Below are 26,228 nucleotides of genomic sequence, written 5' to 3'. Positions count from 1 at the left end.
ATGGAATCACAGACCAGTATTCTGCCATAATTCAAGGGTTGTAATTGGAAAATAATATAATAGGAGCGCTTCAACGCTTCTGTTAGCAAATTCTAATTAGAACGGTCTTAGTGGCATGTACAAAGCTTAATAAGTGGGGGACATGATGAAAGAAAGGCTCCCCAGTGTTATACCTGTGGGTAGCTGCTACAGAATGGAGTATCTGCTAAAAATGATGCACATTGCATCTACTGCAGACTTTTCCTAGTGAACAACAAAATAATCAGAGCTTTAAAGAAGACTTCAACAATTAGCATGAAAACTGACAAAAGTGCAAAATCAAAAGGAAATGGTACTTAGAAAACTAAAAATATGTTTTGCTTATACTGTATATTGATATCTTTAACAATTTAATAATTAAGCTTTTCATGCCAGAATAATTAATATTTTTATTAATATGTGGCATTTTGCTATTTTCTGTGTGTCTGTGTGGATTTTTCTGTGTACTTTGGTTTCCATCAGCATCTCAAAGATGTCTCAGTGCTTCAACACAGTGCCATTCCAGCCAAAGAAATAGTGATGCATGAGTAAAGCAAACAGGGCCTTGTAGCAAAGGCTATTAACGGACAACGCAGTACTTCAATTGTAAACAATGACCTCAATTATTGTACAAGTAATTTACTGTGTAAGATTCTGATCATAATTGTAGCATTTTTAAATATCAGCAAAGTAAGTTCTGATATATTTTTTCCTGTAAAACATTTAAATATTCTATCAAACAAATGCTGTCATATACTGTATAAAGAATGCACATTATGTCTCTAATGAAAAACAAACTACTTTAAAATGATTGAAGATATCTGACAGCAGTATTTCTACACAGCTGTGTCATCTGTTGATTCACCCATCAATCAACAGTATAATGTTATTTACAGAAAACTAATCACAACATCAAGGCATGTCCTAGTAATATATGGTGCAGTCAGAAAGTATTCATTTTGCTATGTTGCAACTTTATGCTAAAATTGTTTAAATGTATTTTTGCCTCATTAAGCAACATTCAATACCCAAAATGACAATGTGAAAAAAGGATTTTAGAATTTTTTGCTAATTTATTAAAATAAAAAACTGAAGTTTCATACTGACACAAGTATTCAGACCCCTTATTTTGTACTTAGTTGAAGCACCTTTGGCAGCAGCTACAAAATGCTCTTCTTGCGTATGATGTGACAAGCTTCATACACCTGGATTTGAGGATTTTCTGAAATTGTTCTCTGCAAATCCTCTGCAGTTCTGTCTAATTGCATGGAGACCATCAGTGGACAGCTGTTTTCAACTCTCCCCAGAGGTGTTCAACTGGGTTTGAGTCCAGGCTGTGGCTGGGCAACTCAAGGGCATTCCCAAATTGTGCTATTAGATTGTTATTCTTTAGCTGAGTTTGAGGTCCAGAACGCTCTGGAGCAGGTTTTCATGAAGGATATCTCTGATCTTTTCTCTATTTAGCTTTCCCTCAAACCTGACTAGTCTACCAGCCCCTGCCAATGAAAAACAAACCTCATGACAGGATGCTGCCACAACCATGCTTCACCGCTAGAATGGTAATGCTGAGAGTGGTGCCTGGTTTCTTCCAGAAATGATGTTTAGAATTGAGGTTAAACAGTTCAACAATGGTTTCATCAGAACAGAGAAACTTGTTTCTTACAGTCTGAGATTACTTTAGGTGTCTTTTTGGAAACTCCAAGGGGGCTTATATGTGTTTTTTACTGAGGAGAAGCTTCCATCTGGCTACTCTACCATAAAGCTCTCCAGAGCTCAGTGAGAGTGACCATCAGGCTCTTGGTCACCTCTCTTACCATGGCCCTGCTCCTCCAATGGCTCGGTTTGGCCAGATGGCCAGCTCTATAAAGAGTCATGGCTGTTCCAGACTTCTTCTATTTCAGAATTATGAAGGCCACTGTGCTCTTGTGAACCTTCAAAGCTGCACCATCAATTACCTCCTAATTGTAATACAGGGCAACAAGGACTAGAGAAGCCATTAGGCAAAGTTCTTCTCCTGTGCTCCGGGTACAAATGTAAGGTGGCACTGACCTCAAACTCATTGAGTGCAGAGTGAGAATAAGCACTGAACTGGTAGGGGAGAGGCAGACCAGGGGTGGGGTAAGGGGTAGGAGGTAAAACACATGAGGTTCTATAAATATTGGTGGGAAGATTGTCCACCAGTCAGACAACGGACCAAGACATGTATCTGTGGGCACTGAGAGGCTACACTGTTGTTGTTTTTCATTTCTTTTGTATTCTACTTTAAGTTTCCTCTTTTTTATCATATTTTTCTGTGTTACTTTTATTAATAAAGTACTTTAGTTTATACTGTGATCTCTTCTAGGCATTATTTGTGATCCACTGATGGTGAGTGCCCCCACTATCAAAAAAAATTATATATATATATATATATATATATATATATATATATATATATATATATATATACAGTATATATTTTATATATATATATATATATATATATATATATATATATATATTGTGAAGGATTGCCGGCTTTCTACTCCGGCCCTCACCCCCAGGCCGCCAGGAGGAACTCTCCCAGCAGCGTGGACGTGCCCCGAGTTCCAGCAGGGCCTCATGGACTATGCAGTTTTTATACACAGCCCTGCTGGATACCTTGGGGGCCACCGGGAGTCGCTGTAGGGGGGCTCATGGACTCTTCTGTGCCCTATAACCCGGGAGTATGTCACAGTCACGTGACAGGAAGGAGCGAAGTGCTCCCGGGTTGAAGAAAAGGACTGTTTACCCTGACCCGGAAGGAAAAAGGAACTGTGGACTGTTGGACAGGAACACCTCCGGGTCAGGGAATATAAAAGGACGATGGGAAATCCCAGACGTTGAGCTGAGCTGGGAGGAAGGGTGGCAACGCGTCTGGGAGTGGAGGATTGAGTTTATTGTTATTGATTTATTATTGAGTATTGTGGAGAGGGGGGTGCTTCGTGCACTTTATTATTATAATAAATATTCATATTTGGACTTTTACCTGGTGTCTGACGTATAGTCTGAGGGTTCAAGGGGTCACGGAGACCTTAATCTATCACAATATATATATATATATATACATATTTGCAGTTGGAGATCCACGAAGGGAGAAAAAACGAATCACGTATCATAAAATAGTTTTATTCCTGAGCTTTCAACCCCTATCAGGGGTCTTCATCAGAGGATAATGCTTAGACTTACAAGAATCAAAGGCAATATATAGCAACACATTCAGTGGGTTGGAGGTGACTAAGTCAGTATGATTGGGGGGGGGTTGTATAGTTTAATTATTGTGTACATGTCCTTCTTAAGTTGGCATATGCTGGATTTATGTCCAGGTGTCTGTTGATGGCGTTTTCATCTGATAGCCAAGACTCGGCCAACTCTCTGGCACTGCACACACCCTGACCAAGTGGGGCATCAGAATAGCACATAACAACAACGAACAATCTGCGCATGGTCCTGTTTAATGCTAAAAACAAGAAATCGATAGCAGAAACACGAAACGCAGTTTATAGTATTCCATGCAATTCTTGCTCAGCGGTATACGTAGGACAAACGTCAAAAAGAATCTCAACACGTGTACAGGAACATCACAACGCCGTCAGAAGAAAGGACGCACTATCTTCGATATATGCACATACTAAATCAACAGGACACACATTCAACTGGGACAACGTAAAAGTAAAATTTAAGGCCAGTACTAAAAGTGCCAGAGAGTTGGCCGAACATCGCAACGCCGTCAGAAGAAAAGACGCACTATCTTCGATATATGCACATACTAAATCGACAGGACACACATTCAACTGGGACAACGTAAAAGTAAAATTTAAGGCCAGTACTAAAAGTGCCAGAGAGTTGGCCGAGTCTTGGCTATCAGATGAAAACGCCATCAACAGACACCTGGACATAAATCCAGCATATGCCAACTTAAGAAGGACATGTACACAATAATTAAACTATACAACCCCCCCCCCCCCCCCCCGATCATACTGACTTAGTCACCTCCACCCCAACTGAATGTGTTGCTATATATTGCCTTTGATTCTTGTAAGTCTAAGCATTATCCTCTGATGAAGACCCCTGATAGGGGTTGAAAGCTCAGGAATAAAACTATTTTATGATACGTGATTCGTTTTTTCTCCCTTCGTGGATCTCCAACTGCAAATATGCAAACCGTATCACAGACCTTCTCTTCCATATATATATATATATATATATATATATATATATATATATATATATATATATATATATATATATATATACAGTAATACAAAAAATACATAATAATAATTTACATTGTTGTAAAGACTTGAAAGAAAAAACATGAATATTTATCATGTCCTACAGTCTACTTGTTTGAAACTTTAATATTTTGGTACTGGGGCACATTTTTGCAAGGTAACTTACGGTAATATGTCATTTTCTCAGAATCTTGCATTATATCTTACCCTCGTTTTCCTGTTCCTGTGGAGCTTAGATCCAGATATCGAAGCTGGTGACATCCCATTGCTAGAGCTTGAACTCCGGTATCAGTTATTTTTTTACAGCCACTTACATCAAGGTGCCTGAAACATTTAACATATAAACCATTACATGTAAGTACAAACTTTGCTGTACTTAGCATTTAACATAAAAACATTTCCCACGCACAAAATAAAGGCTTTTAGCAGTCTTTTTATATGGAACAATACAATGATGTCAGTATAGTTAATCACTTTACCTCAGTTATCTACAATTATATAATCCTCTTCATGCAAGTTATATATGTGTTATATATGTATGTTTCACCTGCAGTCCGGTTATTGATATATACTTTCGATCTCAGCTGCAATGGGATATTACTGAAACAAGTTTTAAATCCCAAATGTATATAAATTGTTTAGCTAAGCCTGGGAAATCCTGCAGGGTTCTCCAATGGGGAAAATTTCAGACTTTACTAGTTGTCAGCCTAATTAGTGCCACTACACCCAGTAGTATGTTATTCACCGACTGACCTTCAAGCACTTAATGCAGCATAGTATGTTTTATTTTGCATGCTGGTATAAAGAATAAATTCCAGATCTTACTCTTACAGCACTATGTCATCAGATATCCCTGACAGCTTGCATCACCTGCTGACTTTACAACGTGACTTTAGCATAACTCTTATGCCTTATTTATTTAAGTTACAGATGACATTTAATAGAGCAAATATACCACCTTTTAACGAATACTTTGAAAAGTGCATTCCTGCAGTTCTGCCAATGGTGACCAAGAATGAAGCTTTCAAAAATTTCTGAGAAACCATGTATCCATCGGCTTCCAAATCATCCTATGAGGCTTCTGGTGTCATTACGGTAATTTTTTTGTACTAAGTGATTAATTGATTTAATCATATGAGAGACATCATGTTAATCTGACATGAATATAAAAAAGTTAGAAGACTATTATTTAGGTGACACTTTTATACAAAGCAATGCAGAACTTAGAAGTGTACTACACAACTGTTATATTTCTGAACAACTGACAGATACTGAATATAATACTGTAAAAATAGTAATTTTAAATATAATATTGTATAAAGTGATTGTTGATAACTGCTTTTCAAAGGAGCAATAGAATTTTGACAAATTAAGTTGTTTATCTTTCTGAGTCATTGGTTAAAATGACTTTTTTCAAAGCTAGATGAACAAATTTTGTAGCGTTTTGCTTATTAATGCCAATAAGAATGTTGACACCATAGATTTAGGCCCACATAGCATAGCAGGGTCAGTTTCTTTTCCCCATTTAGTTAAGGACATGAACTTTAGCTGAAGGATGCACTTGCTTGCCCTTTTATTATGGATTCTAGAGTTGCTAAAGCATGTCTTTAACCAAAACTGGACGTGCTGCTCCAAATGTGATCTCAGAGACATTGGTGCTTCTTAGAATTTCTGCATACTATCCATCAGTTTGTAATCACCATTCTGCAACATCTTTTTTATCCTATTTAACTCATTCTGCACATTTACTAGAGGATGAGAGTTATTTAAATAAAATAGGAAAAAATCACTCACATTGTATTTTATCTGGACAGAGAACTTTAAACTGTAAACATTCATTTGCAGTCTTTTCTGGATCTTTAGTGTTTGCTGTTCCTTCAGTAATCAGCTGATTTCATAGGTTTACTCAATATATCTGAATCTACTGTATGTTTTCAGTTAGAAGGATTAAAAATCCTATTACAGATTCAACAAGAAATCCACAAATGACCTCACCCTACTCTATGTATTACATACTCTTCTCATTTGTAACATGTTTCCTTCAAGATATTCAGCTTGCAAAAAGCATATTCTCATGTATTAAATATGTATTCTTTATTCAAGTAGACTAGATATGAAGACTTTGATACTTAAGACATTCACTGTTAGTGATATGGGCAGCGTGGTGGTACAGTGATTAGCTGCTTCACAGATCCAGTGTCCTAGATTTGATCTCCATGTGCCGATCTGCAACTATAAATTGGCTCTAGTGTAAGTTATCGAATAGAATAGAATGAACCCCATCTCTTCCCCAAACCCCAGCACTGCCATCATCCATGTATTGTTTCTGTTCTTGTTCCTTTTGTTGACGTGATTGATCATTTGTGGCCTAAACAGGTCAAGCATGCTTGCAAAACTATTAATATCAAACAAGTTCTTAAAATATATGATGATGAAAATAGCTAACTGGTAATGTATTAATGTAGAGTATGCTACTGCCTTAATCAACAGAAAAATAGCAAATGTGCAAATATGAAATTTGGTCTGTTTATTATCTTGTTATTAATTAGTTTTGCTTTTAAACTAATCAATAAAACAGTTCCAATTAATTATAATATTATGATTAGCACTTTAAAATTGATGGTAAGCTCTACTACCATTCTGGCCAGCATCCTTCATCCTATAAAATCTTTTACAGGTTGTTGCTCACCCTGGAACTAGAGCTTACAGGAAAGCTCAAATTCTATATGCATTTTATTGAAAGAATAACACAAGCAAAATGCACCTGTTTCCTTCTGCTATTTTCTCCTCAGTGCAACTCAGCAGCCTAGTATTCGTTTGAATTAGTATGAGTAATACTATTTACAGTCTTGCTTCTCTGTGCTTTTTACTTTACAGTGATTGAAGTGTTTACATCTAGAAGGATAAATATGGATTACAAAACATTTTAAAGAGACATGCTTAGCTGTATCAGACTGTGCACACTATACTATAATATCTTACATTTTTTCAGTATGCTCATTCTGTATGAAGTAGTAATATATTTAGACAGCTGGAGCATCTCTTACTGCTTACTCCTGACAACAACAAAGTGGCTGGCTCCACTTACTTTAATTGAATACAATGCTATATGAATTGCAGTGATGTCAGACCACAGAGAAACATGTAAAGTACAATGACAAAGTACTTAACCATTAGCTCAAAGCAGTTTATTTTAGGCCAAAGAACAATGAATATTTCCTATAAGAAAAAGCTAATCAAACTTTTAAAATTGCATAAACTATAGTCGAAAATAACCAACTGTTTACACAAAGTCAACAATGTATTCAGTGAATTTTTTCTACACTATTTACCGTGTGGTCAACACCACATCTTTTTATTTGGTCCACAGATTTTGAGTTCTACTTTATTTAAAAAAAACTCCAGGATACATTGCCAACTTAACCTATTAACTTGCAGAACAAGGAATAATAAAATATAATAGTTATTATGTTTCCAGTGAATATTTCTATTGTGGTTACTAATTATTTATTAATCCCATTTACTGTGTATTAAGCATATATAATATATAAAAATGTAAGATACACTATATGTGAATGATTACAAGTAGATCTAGCTGACATGTGCCTGTCTGTAAATACAAACTTATGACATACAGTATTTATTCATCAAGAAGTGATGATCTGTTTGTGGAGGAAAGAGTTTTGTTGTATCTCTGCACTGTACCATATTATTTGTGTGCATTCTTTGATGGACTTGCGTTCTTTTCTGGTTGTGATCTTCCACCCTTGCCAAAAAAGTCAGTAAAAAGTCAGTAATGGTTATCTGTAACCCAGAAAAGTCTTAGATTTTTTAAAAGAATTTTTAATAGCTATATAATTCTATATACTGTATATTATATTATATTTTATATATATACAGCATATAATTAACTGACTAGGTTTAAGAATCTCCATCCATAGACACATTTAAACCACACTTAGAAACATGTTCTCTCTTGTATTAAAGCAGCTACTGTATATCTTTAATTATATTTTTTAAATTAAATCTTCTGGAACAAATACTCACTTATCACACTGCATTGTGGTTTATAATGATTTTAAGGCCTTTGACACTCACAGTCATATACACCCACTTTCACTTCGATAGATGTTAACAGTATTATAATATCCAACAATACAATGATAATACAGCCATTTTGCTTTTAAACTGAAGACCAGCTTTTAACATTAATGATCACAGCATTCAATAACACACATTTGATAATTATGTTCAGCTGTTGAGCATCGGTCTACACATCAAAACATTTTCAATATGCACAGATATCTGAATTTAGATTGTCATTCCTTGAGATCATATTATTTTTCTCATTATATGGTAATATGTGGGGTTTCTTTAGAAAATGTTTTATTAATTTTTAATTACATACAGAAGACACTTATTATCAGTCACACTCAAGAATGTTTCCCTTAATGTGTCATTAAATAATTGTTTTAAAACTCTGGATGTCTGATAACTAGTATATTATATATTTAATAACAAGGCCCTCAAACATTTAAATTCAGAGAGCCAAAACATTGATTTGGCACATTTGAATTAAATTCAAGTGTTGTTTTGATGCTCATCTATATTTTAATCATCTGTGTGGTCTTTTGATCTTGAAACTGCTAGAAGTTCACTTTCTCCAGCATACTCACCAGGTGAAACTTTTGTTTTCCCATTTTCCTTGGCCATCTAACCATAATAATGTATATGCTGAGTTTTACCATTTTAACCATAAAAGATTTACAAACTAGGAAGACCAGTTCAGGGTCGCAGGTAGTTGGAGCCTATCTAAACAGTATTAGATAGAAGACAGTAACCAACCCTCAATGAAATAGCAGAGTCAATTGCAGAACACATTGACATCAAAATCTGCAGGCATTTTTATTGGGATAGTAGTAATGAAATACATTTTCTGATGTTACAGGACACAGCATCAGTGATGTTCCAGGAATCATTCCATGTTTCAGGTCTTTCAACATAATACACCCTAACCCAGGAAACCAGGTAGAGCTGATCTAACACCTGCTTGTGTCCAGATTGCACACTAGCTACTTAGATCTCAACTCTCTTCCTCTTGTGCTACAGGCATCAAGAGGCTCTCTCCACCACTTCGGTGGTTGTGGTGAAGATGGTATATTTTTCTGTTAGAATAGTAATGCATTTTCTTACAATTATTAAGTTTCTAACATGCTTAATTATGCTGAATAGGTGTTAAAAGCTAAGAAGTTTTTTAATTTAGTTAAACAAAGGACATGCATTAGGCACACGCTGGTCTTAAAAGCAGCTATCTGGACTCTTAGTCGCAAGCGTGTCTCTAAAAAGGTCACAAACTTGGGGCTCTTGCCTGGCAAGGAAATTAAAACACTTGACAACATTTTTCTGAACAGCTGTGGGAGAAATGGTCTTACAAAAAAAAGACAAGCAAGTTGAAGCTGTGAGTTAACAGTCACAGGCAAAGGTAAAGGCACAACGAGAGGGAGCTGCAGAGGGTCAAAAAGTGGGCTTGACACAGACCCCTGACAGAGGGGGAGACAAACAGCTGCAAACAAGTTATAACTGCTTTATCTGTAAGGCTGGCTACTTGAAAGAGTGCAGGAGAGACTGACACCACCTATTATAACCATATAATGATGCTAACATTTAAGCTCTGCTGGAACTCGTATAATGTAATTTGTCACACTTATTTTCTTCTGCTTTGGCGTGACATGTTAATTGGTGTTGAGTTGCCAGTATCGCCTAGTCCAGGACTTAAAAGGCCATACTGGCCATGAACTAGATGTACTCAGAGTTGGGAGGAGCATGTTGGACAAAAATATGACTAGTGGAAGGAACAGGGGCACAGGGCAAAGAGAAAGGATGGAAGGAATGAGCTGGAAGAGATACAAACCTAACAATTAAGGGTGGATCTCTGTATGGCTGGGTCTAGAGGGCATTTATTTATTTATTTAATATGTATTTATTTATTTATGATTGTTATTATTTTTATGATGATATTATATCTCTTATAACATGTAGCCCCCTGTTTATTCTTCCTTTTAATAAAAAAAATCCTTTTTTTAGTAAAAATCGTTTTTTAAAACAGTTTGGTCTCCTTGGCATAATTTTGGTTGTGAAGCCCATTCAAGAGCACTACCCTCAAGCCACAAAACTATAATAAAAATTTAAATACATATGAAGGGATTGTAGGATTGTTACAGATGCAAATATGTTTTATTCCATATTGCTAGACAACACTACATAAATAAAAGCTGCACTAATACCTGTCCTGTCCTGTCCTATCTGCCTATGCACATATTGAACAGTTTCTAGAACGGTTTTAAGCCCATTTAATTCTGAGCAGGGTAGTGGGGGAACAGATTCTATAGAGAACTATAATAACTGATCAAAAAGAAAAATGGCCAACTACAGATCAGCTAACAACTGTAAAAGCCTGGAATGGTGCAACCCACTTTTGTGTTGAATAGATGATAAATTATGTATGATTTACTTTACAAAATAAGTGAAGGAAATTTGCTTCTAACAATTTCTGGTCTTACCTTATAGATGATAAATATGTGCCAATTTCAACAAGGCTGACATCTGTTACATAAAGGCAGGAACTAAGAGTTAAATTTTCCAGTTTATGGCATTGTTTTGCAATGTGGTGCACAACACAATCTTTAATCTGTAAAAATGAAGAAGGATATGTACATTGAAAAATGTCATTTTTAAATTTTTTAAGTTCTAATTTTAAGCAATTTGTGCAAATATTATTAATTTTCACACCACAATTATCTGAGAGAACAGGTTGATCAGGGTAGACAAGCCTGCCTCAGTAACAGATTCCAGTTCCTCTTGGGGCATATGCAGATTTTCCTAGGTCAGAGCAAAAACATAATCTGTCTAAAATGTGCAGGGTCTACCATACATGCCTCCCAGTAGAGGTTTCTTGCATCAGCTCCAGTTTTATCAATACAGGGGCACATCCTTATGAAATACTAAAGACATCTCAACTTACTCTGGTATTTTTACTTGATCTGAGCAAGAAACAGATTTACATGTATTTATTTTAAAGTGACCCCAATCACATCTGAGATAAATCCCTTCTTCTAGTTATAGCCATGACCTCGTTCTTTTAACATCAAACCACACCTTGTGGCTGTAGGAAAGGATGGGAATGTAGACTGACCAGTTAACTGGTCTAAGGTGAAGAAGAAGAAATGACAGACAAACAAAATGAAATGTTTAATTATTTCTAAATAAGTGGATGTCAAACACTGTCTATCAATCTGTCCTGAATACCAGCTTTACATGAAGAAGAGTTAGGGCCATATGTTCATGGCAATAATCCTGCTATTACTGAATATGGGGTTGTTGTTTTTTTTTGTTCTTTTTTTTTTTGTTCTTTATTTCGCCTTATACAATTTCTTGTATTAGGAATTTGTTAGTTTTCGCATACCCCTTGGGGTCAGAGTACAGAGGAGTGAAGAAGAGTTAGAGCCATATGTTCATGGTAAGAATCCTGCTATCACTGAATATGGGGCTGGGGAAGGGGCCATATTCAAGTGCCAGTCATACAACAAGCAAGCAGATATAAATTAAATGTTTAAAATAGAGAAATTTAAGGCAGTTTAGTTTAAGTGCCTTGAGCATGGGAAAGGCGCTATATAAATAAAATGTATTATTATTATTATTATTATTATTAATCTGAAATAATATAATGGGGGTTTTAAAATATATACTTCAAGGAAAAGCAGAAAAAATGCATTAAAGGATAAATACAGCTTTTACTTTTTAATGGATACACATAGAATAACATATTTTAAAATTGAATTTTCTTTAAAATTAGTCAGATGAACTTTGAAATATTTATTATTCTGATTAAAATAAGTTTTTATATCCTTCTTCAGTAAATGCCTTGAATACAAAATACAGTAGACAAAGAGAGTACTTGTTTGCACTTTCCTATTGTTACTTAGCTTTAAAGAAAAATAAAATTCTCTTCAAATTTGATTACTAATAAACTGACACAGAAGCCTTATAGACAGTAGGAAAAAGTTAATTGTAACTGTACTCATGTCTGTTTAAGTCTTTTGAAAGGCACAATATGAATATGAGATTGCAGTTCAAAACTGAACAGAAATCATGAACAATGAATCCTTAAATGCAAAATGCTCAACCTCCACTAAATAAAACTTTCAGCTACAATTAAATTGGAACAAGCAAAATCATTACAATGACAGGTGATTGGCTGCAGCGTCTTCTGATTATTTCTTAAAATTTCACTTAAAAGATTATACAAAATAATAACTTGGGCAGCCCTTTGGTGTAGTGTTTAATGCTTTTGGCTCGTGGATCCATTGTTGTGGGTTCAAAGCCCTGTACCATGTCTCAACTTGTGGGAAGATTGAATGTTCTAACTATGTCTGTGCATATTCATTGCCTCAGGTACTCCAGTTTTCCCTCCACATCCCAAAGATCAACATGTTAGGTTAACTGACAATTCTAAGTAAGCCTCACATCTGTGTAAGCATGAGTGAGTCCTGTGATGGAATATTTTCTCCAACTTTGTGCCTGTTCCTTCTAAGATGAGCTCCAGGCTTTCATGAACTAAATTGAATTTAGCAGATTCTGGAATGCTAAGTAGTATATTAATATGGACTAATCTTACAATAAGTATCAAATTAAATATATCTGGAATTGCCTTAATGCTCAAAACAACACTCACACAAAGCAACTACAGTACAATTTTCAATCTTTAAATAATACAAATATTTTAATAACTGTATTAATAATACAATTATATATAGTGTTTTGTACATTAAAAATACAAACATACCATGTTATTATTAGCTTAAAAAAATTAAACTTACCACATTAAGACCTGTCACATTAAGTGATGTTAGATTTTTAAAGCAGCCCATCATCTTCGTCAGACCCGTTTCTGTAAGCTTTGGGATTCTACCTATATTTAAGGTTTTCAAGTTGGAACATTCATTGGCCATGAAACACAAAGACCTTTCACTCAGGGTGTGACATCCAAATATTTCAAGCTTGTGAAGACTTGTGGAAATAAAATATAAAGGCATTAAGTAATATACTATTTATATCTAAACATCAATTCACTTACTTGTACCGGCAATGAAAGCCTATTCAGACAGCAGTGTTTGCAAGGCAGGAACCTTTTTCATGGATGAGGCACAAGAGTGCATTATATGAAAAAGGTTACTTTTTATTATAAAAAGCTTAATAAATAATTTCATTCTAATGTATTCTTATGATATGTAAACAACATGTCCAAGAACAATCCAATATACACACCTGATTCTGGATGACTACTATTTCTAGACCAGACAATGTCTTTAAGGAGTCTGTATATTTTCTTGTAAAAATGTTGCTTTTTCCAGATAGACTTATTATATTTTTTTATCTACATGTTAGGTTGGTTGGAGATTTACTTATGAGCATGAATGTCAGTGAGTGTGTTTTACAATGGACTGGAGCCCAGAGCAGTGTTGGTTTAACATCAGTCTGTGGCCCAGGGTCACTGGGGTAGGCTCTGACCACTTGCCTCTCTGTATTAGAAGATATTTAGAAAAATAAATGAATAATTATTACCTTGCTTGAAGTTAGCATGAAAAATTATTACAAAACCTTTCTTATAACCAACATTTTTAGAATAGTTAAAGAGAACTCAGGAGATATTTTAAATACTTTAGATTTTAGGAACCTACTACAGTAACTCAAATTTTTTTTTAAGGTTCCAGAGATTTTTTTGTCACATGCAAAATCATACAGGAATGTAAAATGCAGTGAAATGTTTTTTTTTTTTCTAGAATAATCTGGACTGTGCCTAAAAGAAAAATCGAATGCTGATTCCATGACAAAAATATAAGATAGGAGTAGCAGAAAAAAAGAATCTAATAATGCTGTTCATTTAATAATAACTGTGTGGAAGCACCCACAGAATCTATCAGTCCTAGTTTTTAGGCTGCAGAGTGGTCTCCCTGACTTTTTTTTCTGGGATTGTTGGAGTCCTTGGACACCTGACCATACATTGTCTCATGAAGTGCCAAAGGTGCACTCAGGCAGGCATATAACTTTCTGTAAAGAATTCTGTACCAGGAAAGTGCAGTTCCCAGATTACTAGGTAACTGACATATAAACATTGAAGTACTTTTAAACAAAATCTAAAGATAAGCATACTAGCTTTTTGGTCACCATGCTTCAAAAGTGTGGAACAGCATTTCAAAAAATATCACGAAAGCTGCATGTGTCTTAAAACATATTTGTTTACTCCTGCCTTTAATTGATTGTTTACCATTTTCAATATTGTTTTTCAGCTGTTTTGCATTGCCTTGTTTTTATTATTTTATTGTTTTTCTTTTATTTCCTTAGAATTTTAAATTTTATTGTTTCATTGTGAAATAGTTGCAATATTGGCATTTTTGTAATAAGCACCTTGAGCTGCAAAATTGTATGAAAGGTACTCTATACATAGAATTATTATGATTAACAGTAACATAGAAGGTATGTGAAAAATATTTTCATTCTTTTACATATTTAAACAAGAAATCAGACTATACAGTATTTTTAGAACAATACTAGGTAGACTACAGAATGATATATGTTACTATCCATCCATCCATTATCCAACCTGCTATATCCTAACTACAGGGTCACGGGGGTCTGCTGGAGCCAATCCCAGCCAACACAGGGCGCAAGGCAGGAAACAAACCCTGGGCAGGGCACCAGCCCACCACAGTATATGTTACTATACGTACAATATATCATACAATATTTTATTAAAGTGCACATATTTAAGAAAAATTCCAAAAGGATTCAACAGTATTTTCAACTTTAAGCTACATCACCTATTCATTCATTAAATAAACTTTTTTAATCTCTTTAATTTTATATGACATTAACTAGGTATCAATAAAAGATTTTCCTAAATGTGAACTTTTCATATTTAGAAATTATTTACAAATCATGAAAAAATATACTGTATTTCATATTGTACCTTGCTCCATGTTTCTTAACAAGGGTGCTGAGGGTCTCATCATTCATCTGGCACCCATTAACAGACAGATTCTCTAAACTGCAAAACAGAATATATAATGATAATGTAAAACAAAACAGCTGAAAAAATAATATGTTGTGATTTTTCAGAGTGCTCATGAAACATTACCAACTAAGAATAAAGTTTAATTAAATATTATTAGAAAAATAAAGCACTTTATTATATAAAATAATACACAATAAAGGAGTATACAAAGTCAAATAAATGTAGAACAAAATAAACACCACGGCCCCATTAGGCTTAACTTGACAGACTTATCCCTAACTAAAAGAAGGGCTGCCTAATGAACTTTCTCAATGAAGTAAGTCTCCAAACCCTCCTTGCTTCCTTCTGGCTATCTTCTTCTTCCTTTTCTTTCGGCTGCTCCTGTTAGGGGTTGCCATAACAGATCATCTTGTTCCATATCTTTCTGTCCTCTGCATCTTGTTCTGTTACACCCATCACCTACATGTCCTCTCTCACCATATCCATAAACCTTCTCTTGGGCCTTCCTCTTTTCCTCTTCCCTGGCAGCTCTATCCTTAGCATCCTTCTCCCAATATACTTAGCATCTCGCCTCTCTGACTTTGTCTTCCAACCGTCCAACTTGAGCTGACCCTCTAATGCACTTGTTTCTAATCCTATCCATACTCATCACACCCAGTGCAAATCTTAACATCTTTAATTCTGATACCTCCAGCTCTGTCTCCTGCTTTCTGGTCAGTGCCACCGTCTCCAACCCATATGTACTGTTTCCCACCATCTTTCAAATATTCTTTTTTTCCAGTTTATGACCAAAAGTAAGTTTAAAGCATCATTTACATAATATTGTCTAGAAGCTTTCAAACACCTTTTGCAGTTGATGGATTGGTTCTCAGTTTTTATTGATTCAGAAACAAGTTCTTGCATTTAATATTTGTGTTTATTTAATCTAAAGCCTCACCTCTCTCTAATTCTGCAGAATAAAAAAATTTCATGAGAGCTGGGATGGGATACTATTAATAAATTTATCATGGTGAACATTGTTATCCAACCATTCTGTCTTATATTAGTAGATACAAGATAATGGAGCAATGAATTGTTCTAATAAAAAGTAAGTTTCACACCTTTCTTAATAATGTGGTCCCTTAATTGCTTCAAAATAATCATACACATATATATATTCTTATAACAGCAAACCTTGGTGCAAAGGAGGAAACAATCCTCTGGGACCCCAGTCCATTACAGTCTAAGCTCACTTACACCATGGTAATTTAAACTTTGGTAAGTGCGAAGAAAATTAGAACACCCCCAGAAAGATCCACATAAATACAGGAAGAACAGAAACTGACCATTGGTGTGGTGCAACATCTTAGGGCTCCCCTTGTAATAGCAGTGGTGGGGGCCTTTCTATGGAAAAATCATTTACAGTGGAACCCCAATTTCACATTCCCATATTTGACGTTTTTGCACATTTAACAATCCTTTAGATGTTGTTGTTGAGAATAAAAGTTGTTGTCTGAAGAAGTCTTTTAAGGCTACCTTCACATTGCAGCTAAAAGTGACTTGATCCTGATTTTACCTTGCATCTATTTTTTTTAACTGCTGAATTCATTTTGTGACTGATGCAAATCTGATATGCATAGAGATTTCTGTCCTGAACATACCCCTTATGTGGAAAATGAATAAAACAAATTTGTCAGACAGATGCTGGTTGCTGTACTACTTTTTATGTTGTTTCAGTGCAAATCATTTTCCGAATCTGCAAGCTAATTATGGCAAGAAAGAGAAACGGGAAATGATTGATGCTGCTGATCTGTTGGCATTTATTACTGCTGGTTTTCTGTACATAGAAACATGTGGCCCAAGGGAATGGTAAGAGCACAATGGTACAGATGTGGATGGAAAACAGTTCTTACGAGAACAGTGCAAATCCCCCTTGAAACGTTTGACTCTTTTTTTTTCTGCTAATCACACTTCTCCAAAAACATTAAATCTGTGTCACAGATCTAAATTGGAAAACTTCAGACTTTTATTATTACTATTTTTCAGTATATAAAGTAGAGTGAAGATATAAACAACCCTAAACATAACAAACCCACACGTGTACTAATCATTGACAGTTTTGTGCATTTAACACTATTTTTGTCATCGAACCCTAGAAAAATGGTACATGTGTATTCCACTATATTTTAAACTTGCCTGCTTGTCTAAAGAAACTATTCAAACAAATGCTTTCTGGGATATCAAATTAAATTAAAGCTGTGCTGTGCCTGATCAGCTTGTTGTAATTCGGGGGAAAACTGATATGGAGTTAAGTTAACAAATGAAACATTTCAAAAAACTCCTGTTACTTTAGATTGTGGCTGTGGCAGTTGTTTGTTGAAGAGCACTTAGTTATTTTCTGTTTTTTATCATGATGTAACTCTTTATTGTTTACTTGCTAACTTTTGCATATTTCAAGTGTTACCGCCCCCACCTGTAAATCCATCTGTTGCTAGACACTGCAACACTCACCTCTGAAAGGTACTTTTTAAAGAACTCATTGTCTGCATGGAATATGCACTTTCTCCCCATTTGAAATGACTTCAGGTTTCTTTCCACATCTCAAAGACAAAAAGGTTAACTGGTGGTCTGATGTGACTAAACATGGGTATATGAGTGAGTGTGCCCTGTGATGTTCCTAATTGATGGTTAGGCAATGGATGTAAGAAGCAAGCAAATAGAGATGTGATAAATTAAATCAAAGCAAAAAGCTAACTATAGGCGAGATGTGGTCACTGATTTATAAATCAGTTCAAACAAGACCAGCAGATACAGGATGGGCCAGTCTAAGTTTAGAAACTACTGAAACAGATGGTCATTTTAAATATTTTTTATTTTTGTTATTTATATTTGAAACAATGGCATGTAAAGTTGCACCTAATCATGATTCAAAATACATAATACTTCAAAATTCTTAGTTATATGTGAGAGTGAATCTATTTGCATTGCTGAATTATAATACATGTGCTTCAGTATACAACAAATAATACTGTATTTTATCATGTTTAGAATTGCACACATTTAAATGATATTTGGAGCTCTCTAAACTGCTTCAGTGGAAGGGACAGGGGATATTTTTGTGCAAAAAAGAAATGTATCATGTATAATGTAAAATATTATATGTAAAACCTTTACTAGCATGGACAAAATCACCTTAATCTCTCAGAAACATTTCTAAGTATTTTTAATAGCTCTAAAACGTCTAAAGAAATAGTTTTTTACCTGTATCTTTTTACTAAATAAACTGATTGTTTTAATATCTCTTTAAATCACTTTCTTGTGACATAGTTGACACAAAATAATTAAGTTTATTTTAAAACCAAATTGGAATGTAATAAAATACAGTACATTAACACATAATGCAGAAACAGTAAATCATGTCATTGATACAAATACTGTATATACAATCATAGACACTAAAGAAACAAATCAAAATAACTATAATTAAAAAAACTGGTTATTTTAAAACAAGTGCTTATGACATAAAACATTTTAAAACAATGATAACATCTGTGTATTGCATATCTTTTATTAGTTTTTAAATACAAGCAGATAACATGCCAACCCAACCTTAAGAATCAACACTGTTACCATTTGCAGCTTTGTATAAGTGCCATGATGCCTTTGTCTGTGGCTCCAGTCCAACTGATGTCCACTGATGTTATATGAGGGCAGTACATGCTGGCATGTACAAGAATGGAGTCTCCATTGAACCCAGGTCCACTGCAGCTGGTAATATTAAGCTCCTGGGTTTGAATGACAATCCAGTGTCAGTGTATTATCAAATAAGACTTCAACATTAAAACAGACATGTTACCCATTATACTAAAACAGACATGTTACCCATTATAACAATTTTTATGAAAATAATTTTAATTAACCTTTGCATCGTTGTGGCATTTTATTACACATGCCTTTACATTTCATTCACACAATAATATCATCTTCTGTAACTAATTCTAAAACTGCCGTTATTAACTGTCAGTTAAACTTTCTGTGTAATATAAATGGCCGCTGTTCAGTTATATAGCCTGTGATTAACCTATGTGTCATCCATTGCTGGCCTTGCCTTGAATCTACTGATGTCAATATAGACTTTGGTTTTCAGCTACTCTGACTTAGAAAAAGTGGGCTAATGTAATTCTGATTTCTATATAACTTTGTCATTGTGTTCACTATAAATGACACCATATACTGTAAAGCCAAATAAATCCAATAATTAATCAGTGATAATATTCTAAAATAGTAATAGCAGTAGCAACATAGGTATCTATGTTGAGATGCTAATTCATTGAGGATGCCTAGAAAATGCAGTCTGGGCCATTTCATCTGCCATCTTTGTGGAATACTATGAACTTGCACGCTTGAGACTTCTTCCACTTCTGTAGTTTTAGGTTATTTAAGATAAGTATCTGCAGTTTGTTGTTACAAATGTTGGCAGTTTAAAAAATGAGCAATACATTTTTCTTTTGGACCTGTAAATTGTTAGTTGCAATGTTAAATCATGTAGAGATTAATTTTACCTCCCACTTTTTTATATATATATATATATATATATTTTATTACTTATTATATTATTTTATTGTGAGGATTTGAATTTGCTGAGATTCCATCTTGTTTTTTTATTGACTTCAGCCACTTTTGACTACTTATCACCACAATGACATTGTGATTGAGAGTAGGGAGAAGGTTGAGGAAACCCTGGAGAGGTGGAGATATGCTAAAGAGAGGAGAGGAATGAAGGTCAGTAGGAACAAGACAGAATACATGTGTGTAAATGAGAGGGAGGTCAGTGGAATGGTTAGGATGCAGGGAGTAGAGCTCGTGAAGGTGGAGGAGTTTAAATACTTGGGATCAACAGTACAGAGTAACGGGGAGTGTGGAAGAGAGGTGAAAAAGAGAGTGCAGGCAGGGTGGAATGGGTGGAGAAGAGTGTCAGGAGTGATTTGTGACAGACGGATATCAGCAAGAGCGAAAGGGAAGGTCTACAGGACGGTAGTGAGACCAGCTATGTTATATGGGTTGGAGACGGTTGGCACTGACCAAAAAACAAGAGGCAGAGCTGGAGTTGGCAGAGTTAAAGATGTTAAGATTTGCATTGGGTGTAAAAGGGTATGGACAGGATTAGAAATGAGTACATTAGAGGGTCAGCTCAGGTTGGACGGTTGGGAGACAAATTTAGAGAGGCGAGATTGCGTTGGTTTGGACATGTGCAGAGGAGAGATGCTAAGTATATTGGAAGAAGGATGTTAAGGATAGAGCTGCCAGGCAAGAGAAAAAGAGGAAGGCATAAGAGAAAGTTTATGGATGTAATGAGAGAGGACATGCAGGTGATGGGTGTAACAGAACAAGATGCAGTGAACAGGAAGATATGGAAAAAGATTATCCCCTGTGGCAACCCCTAATGGGAGCAGCCGAAAGAAGAAGAAAACGACTGTGATATGTACTTGTTCAAGATTGTGCATACTGTTCTAAGACCCTTTTGTGGGTACTAAGATTTTTGAGTTTTTAGTTTTGACATCTGAGTTATTTTCGATGTTGAATTCTGATTGATTTCATTACATGATTCTTTGCCCTACTTGTTACAACCACCATCTTTGTTTTTTTGTTGACATTTTCATCTCCTGGTCCTACTCTGATTTTTAACTGCTTGCCTCTTTCTTTCTTGCGGCAGTACACTATTGATATGTGAGCAGGCAGAAACAAGAAGTATGGAAATCCATAAATCTATACATTGTCTAAGCCTGCCTAATCCTTTCATGGTTGCTTGGAGCCTATCCCAGCCGCTGGGCACCAGACAGGAACCAATGCTGGAAAGGGCACTAGTCTGTCTCAAGAATGGAGAGAGATTTGTGTGAAAATATTCACAGTTCCAGGACTATTGTTAGCATTTCTAATTTTTTCTGTGATTTTTTTTATGTTCTTCTTCACAATGTGCTCTCCTGAATCTCTAATTGTTTCTCTGAGGAAAAAATGGCATCAATATGACATCACCAGTTATTTAAACAAACTATTATTCTTCAGAGTTTGATTATGCATTTTTTTCCAGTAAACTGGACATCTTCCCTGATTAGTTCTTTATTTCAAATTGTGTACAGTAAATAGAGAGAAAATACCTTAAGGGAGTCTGTACATTGTTTGAATAACTTGTCAAGCCCTCTATCAGTAATTGTTTGCATTTCATTATGACATCTATACAGTGACAGGATGCGTGGACAATGTCTGCCTATATTGGCCAACAATTTGTCATTTAAAGAGGCAGAGTTTTCAATGTGAATGACTTCCCCTGCAAAAGAAAACAGATTAGAACACAAGCAGCTATGCCTCTATTGTGTTGAATGATGAAAACAGTGTCTGATAAAATTAAATGATGAAGCTATAAAACCACTATATTGTTATATAAAACAACCTAAGCACATGATCAGTAAGATTTTTATTGGGTTGTTTTAATGTTTATGTAGTTAGCATCCTAATTTACCATAACAATGAATTAACACTTGGCACTATTTAAAGCACAAAGTTGATTCAGATGGATCAATGATCCCTTTTGTTCTGTGCTGATTATTTTTAAATTAGCTTGCAATAAAAAGAGAAACAGGATTGTCCCAAGCATCTGTTTTCTCATTCCGGGGCTTTACTAAAGTTTGGCTTAAAGACAGGAGAATGTTAATTCTATGTTTTTGAATCAACCACGGCATTTCATTGTAGTTTTCTTAATGTATATCATGGTTTATGGTCACTTTACTTATTGGTATGATTGTTTTTTGATAACAATTTGAACAAGATATAAGAAAAATAAGGCTAAACTTAAATAAAATGTATCTTATAACAACTGAAAAGATTCTGGTGATCTGCCCTAATTAATGCAGCAAAATGAGGGCAGGAGTAAATTATGAAAATAAATAACAAATTCAATAACAGCTATAAAGAGGGCTTCCCAGGACCTGCTGGAATGAAAAATGCAATACATTTTATTATTACACACAATAAATGCCTTGGACCTTACCTTCCAAATAAGGTGCATCTACACAATTTACAATCAATTGAAACCCCTTGACTACAGACAGGTGATTTGTATTTAACTAATTATGCAACTTCTAAAGCGAATAGGCTGCACCAACAATGATTCTGGTGTGTCGTATATATTAGTAGTCAACCACAGTCAATATTTATGTGATCACTTACGTTGTGTTTATTATTTGTAATTAACTTAGACCTCTTTGCAGAGCTCTGTTTTCACTTTGATATTAAAGAGTCTTTTTTCTATTGATAGGTGTGAAAAAGGCCAAATTAAATCACAATGATTCAATGTTTTAAAACAAGGAAATGTGAAAACTTCTCAGAGGAGAATACTTTTTATAGGCATTGTATCTCACTTTCATACATGAAAGTAGCTCAAAGTGCTTTAAAATAGTAATAACTATAAAAAAAACAGTGAACAGATATTTATAAAAAGTTATATAAAACAGAAAGAAAAAGGTTATATAAAACAGTATATATACACATTTTCATTATGTTTTCTTATAGGAAGCCACAGTGTCCATTGCAAAGCCTGTTTACTATAAAGAATTACTATACCTTTAAAGACATTCATACAGTATGTATAGTTATAGTATTAACAATATAACTATGATTTTCTCAAACCACTAGTCTAATAAAAGAAAACAAAATGATGGACATAGATATAACCAGCATTTAGCAATGCTGCCTGTTGATCTCAGGAGTCTTTCATACTACACAGGGCTCAATATATTTCTCTGTTTGTTTTGAACTTGAAAACTCCATACTTCTGCCTGATTTCTGTCATCTACTTACTGTATTTGTACATTTGATAAAGGATTCATTACCTCAATGGGGAAATTAACATTCTTCAACTATGCTTTCTACTGGCAATGGTGCATTTGCTTTTGCAATCACCTCTATGAATGACACACAGTGTTGCTTCTAATCTTTAAATGTAAACAGACTACACACTTTGCATACTGCTGGGAGTGCCACTGAATTCAGACACACTGTTTACAGAATTCAGCTGCTTAAATGTATCTTCTGACTCAGCTTTTGACACTGTTTTGTAACCACAACAGGCACATAACAGAAATAAAAAATGATGAAGTTTGATCTTTGGAAACAGATTGAGACTGATGTGTGAGATGTAATAACAGGGCATACACTTAAACACAAGCAAATGAAAGGTGGAAATCCTTGTATATTGGTGTATGCTTGCACCCCTTATTTCAGATCAACCTTTCTCTCCACCATATTTTTCATTCCCTTCCGATAATCTTAATCTGCTTCTGTTTTCATTGAATAGATGCATATAAAAAATAACTTTCAAAATGATATACATATTAAAAATATGCACCGTTTTGTTCATAAGATTTAATACTCGTTTTTAAAAAGTGACGCTGGTTTTCTTTAAGCTCAACAAACTGAGATGACAAAGTTTACTATCAGTTTCGAACAGCTTAACTGATTTAGAGTGAAATAAAAGTAAAGTCAACAACTAAAATATGAAAGCTGTGTTATACAGTGACATCCTGATACTGCATAGATATCTGCAGTAGGCTTTCAAAATGAGAAATAACACAAGAAGAAAGCCAATTATAGATGACATGTTATATAAAGAAAAGCAGATCTGAATGTGCCTACTCTCATTGACTAAATGGTTCATAATGTTAATATTTTAAAAAGCCCAAGCATTGCACAAAATGACTTGTACCAGGCTTCTGAACACTGTAAAGATAGTCTACAATTAAACATTAAAGTGGTTTTTCAAGCAAACCAAAAAAAAAGTTAATGCAAGAATTTTAAGCAAAACAACTACAGCAGCCCTATTACATCTGGGACAAGATAGGAGCCAGCCTTGGACAGGACACATTCACCACTCACCCACATCATACTTACATGTACATAGAATGGTACAATTTAAGTTCCTGTTCACACAAATTCCTGTGTATACATAGTACTTAAAACCCATAATTGTATGTAGTGACAGTGGTATAATACCAACAAAAGACACTAAATAAAATGTAATTATTACAACACCATATAGTAACACAACAGCAGACAACTGACATGAAAAATATTTATGCAGTAATGACCCAAGGATATGACCCATGGATAAAAACTATCCCTGAATTTAGTTGTGTAATTACTAATTGTCCTATTTTTTGCAAGGGAGCTGTTTGCCAGTAATATTTTTTGATAACTTAACCACCCTCTGCAGTGCTTTGTGGTCCTAAGCTGAGCAGGTGTCATACCAAGATGTAATGCAGCCAGCTGCCATGGACTCCATTAAGAACCTATCAAAGACGATGAGACATCCAGGCTTTTTTCAGACATCTGAGGAAGTAAAGGCACTGATGAGCTATCTTGATGATAGCCAAGATTTGATGTGCCTACTTCTAATCATGGTGGAGAATCCAAGAAAGTTAAAGTTATTGAACCACTTCACAGCATTCTCTTTGATGTAGTTTCCTGATCACTGAAGTCTACATTTTAAACAGGTCCATGGTTTTTTTGATGAGGGAGAGATTGTTGTCCTGACACCAGTGTATAAGAAGGCAAATATGTTCTCTGTTTTTGTTAAGAAGTAGACCAAAGAAAGTGGTGTCATCAGCAAATTTAATAATGCAGTTGTTTTGGCACATAGTCACATGTAAATAAAGAGAATAGTTTGAGGCTCATCACACTGCCAGTTTGCCCATGCCAGGGTCTACCATTTAGGAAGACCAAATCCAGGTTCAGAGGGTGTCACTGGTTCTCAAGTCTAGGAGCTTAGTAATCGTTTCTGATGGTCTTAAATTCTGAGTTGTCATCTACCGGTAATATCAATGTTTGCTATTTAGGTGTGCCCAGATTGTATGAGGTTCAATAAATATGGCAGTGTCTGTGTAAGGTGCACAGATTATGATGAAATGGAAACTGTAATTGGTCTGGACTTTCTAGAATACTTCATATAATATATCCCACCTCCAGTCTTTCAAAGTGTTTCATTATAATTGGTGTGACTGTCACCAGGTCATAATCATTTTGGCCATCTTCATTAGTTTTCTCTGGTACAGGAATAACTAAAGTCTTTTCGAAACAGATGTTAACTGTAGAATTTCTCAGTGAGGCATTAAAAATGTCAGTGAAAAACAAAGCTAAGTGTTTGCTACGTATTTTTTAAATACCTCAAATTTCATCTGGACAGGATGCCTTTTTTTTCTTTACTTTAATTGTTTTCCTGAGATTAAACCTTAATTTCTGATGTTTCCATATTTTCAATATGAATTATATCACTAATATTTTGTGGTAGGGGCACACGCTAAAGTTGTTACAAATATTTAAAGTCATATCAGGAGCCATTTTTTTCTTGTGTGTGCCACCATTTTGGACTTAGCTTGTGTATGGTTGCTAGTCATGCTGCTGTGCTGGACACCTGAAGTCACCCAACCCATGATGTCACTGAATAAAGGGTATAAATGTAAATGTATAAATGATCATTCATTTCCTGACTACTCAAGATTAGACAGAAACTTAAACACACAGAAAGTGTCTTTATAGTTATAGTTTTCTTGTTTTAATAATTGGTTCAATGGTATTTTGCCAAGTCTTTGCTTAGTGGCTATGACAACAACTAGAAAAGATTCACAGTTTGACCTTTGCTTGTTTTGTGGCTTATGCTTCACCTCCCAAGCACTATTTAAAATATCTCTGCCCTTTCCCTTTTAAGGCATTACAGCAAGAGCCTCAGAAGCTTTAGCCGCAAAGAAAAAAGGGTTTCAGAGTTCCTGAACGCTAACACTGTCAGTTTCATTTGACCCAGTTATGATACCATCTTTTTTCTCATGTTGTATAAATACATGGAATATGATTATGGAATT

The 26,228-nt window shown here is 34.9% G+C and overlaps 1 protein-coding gene across 1 annotated transcript in view; it reads right to left on the bottom strand.

The window, feature by feature from the left end:
- LOC114652870 (uncharacterized) overlaps positions 1-26,228 on the bottom strand; it is a 71,879-nt gene that overhangs the window by 7,509 nt on the left and 38,142 nt on the right. The window contains exons 10-15 of the mRNA XM_051928575.1: positions 21,477-21,646; positions 18,952-19,106; positions 15,298-15,375; positions 13,148-13,337; positions 10,832-10,959; positions 4,479-4,595 (exon numbers count right to left, since the gene is read on the bottom strand). Of these exons, the coding sequence (XP_051784535.1) occupies positions 4,479-4,595; positions 10,832-10,959; positions 13,148-13,337; positions 15,298-15,375; positions 18,952-19,106; positions 21,477-21,646 (838 nt within the window). The remainder of the gene's footprint in view (positions 1-4,478; positions 4,596-10,831; positions 10,960-13,147; positions 13,338-15,297; positions 15,376-18,951; positions 19,107-21,476; positions 21,647-26,228) is intronic.

The sequence above is a fragment of the Erpetoichthys calabaricus genome, chromosome 5, assembly GCF_900747795.2.
Source record: "Erpetoichthys calabaricus chromosome 5, fErpCal1.3, whole genome shotgun sequence".
In the NCBI taxonomy this organism is placed as follows: Eukaryota; Metazoa; Chordata; class Cladistia; order Polypteriformes; family Polypteridae; genus Erpetoichthys; species Erpetoichthys calabaricus.
This window is presented reverse-complemented; position numbering and strand designations above follow the sequence as displayed.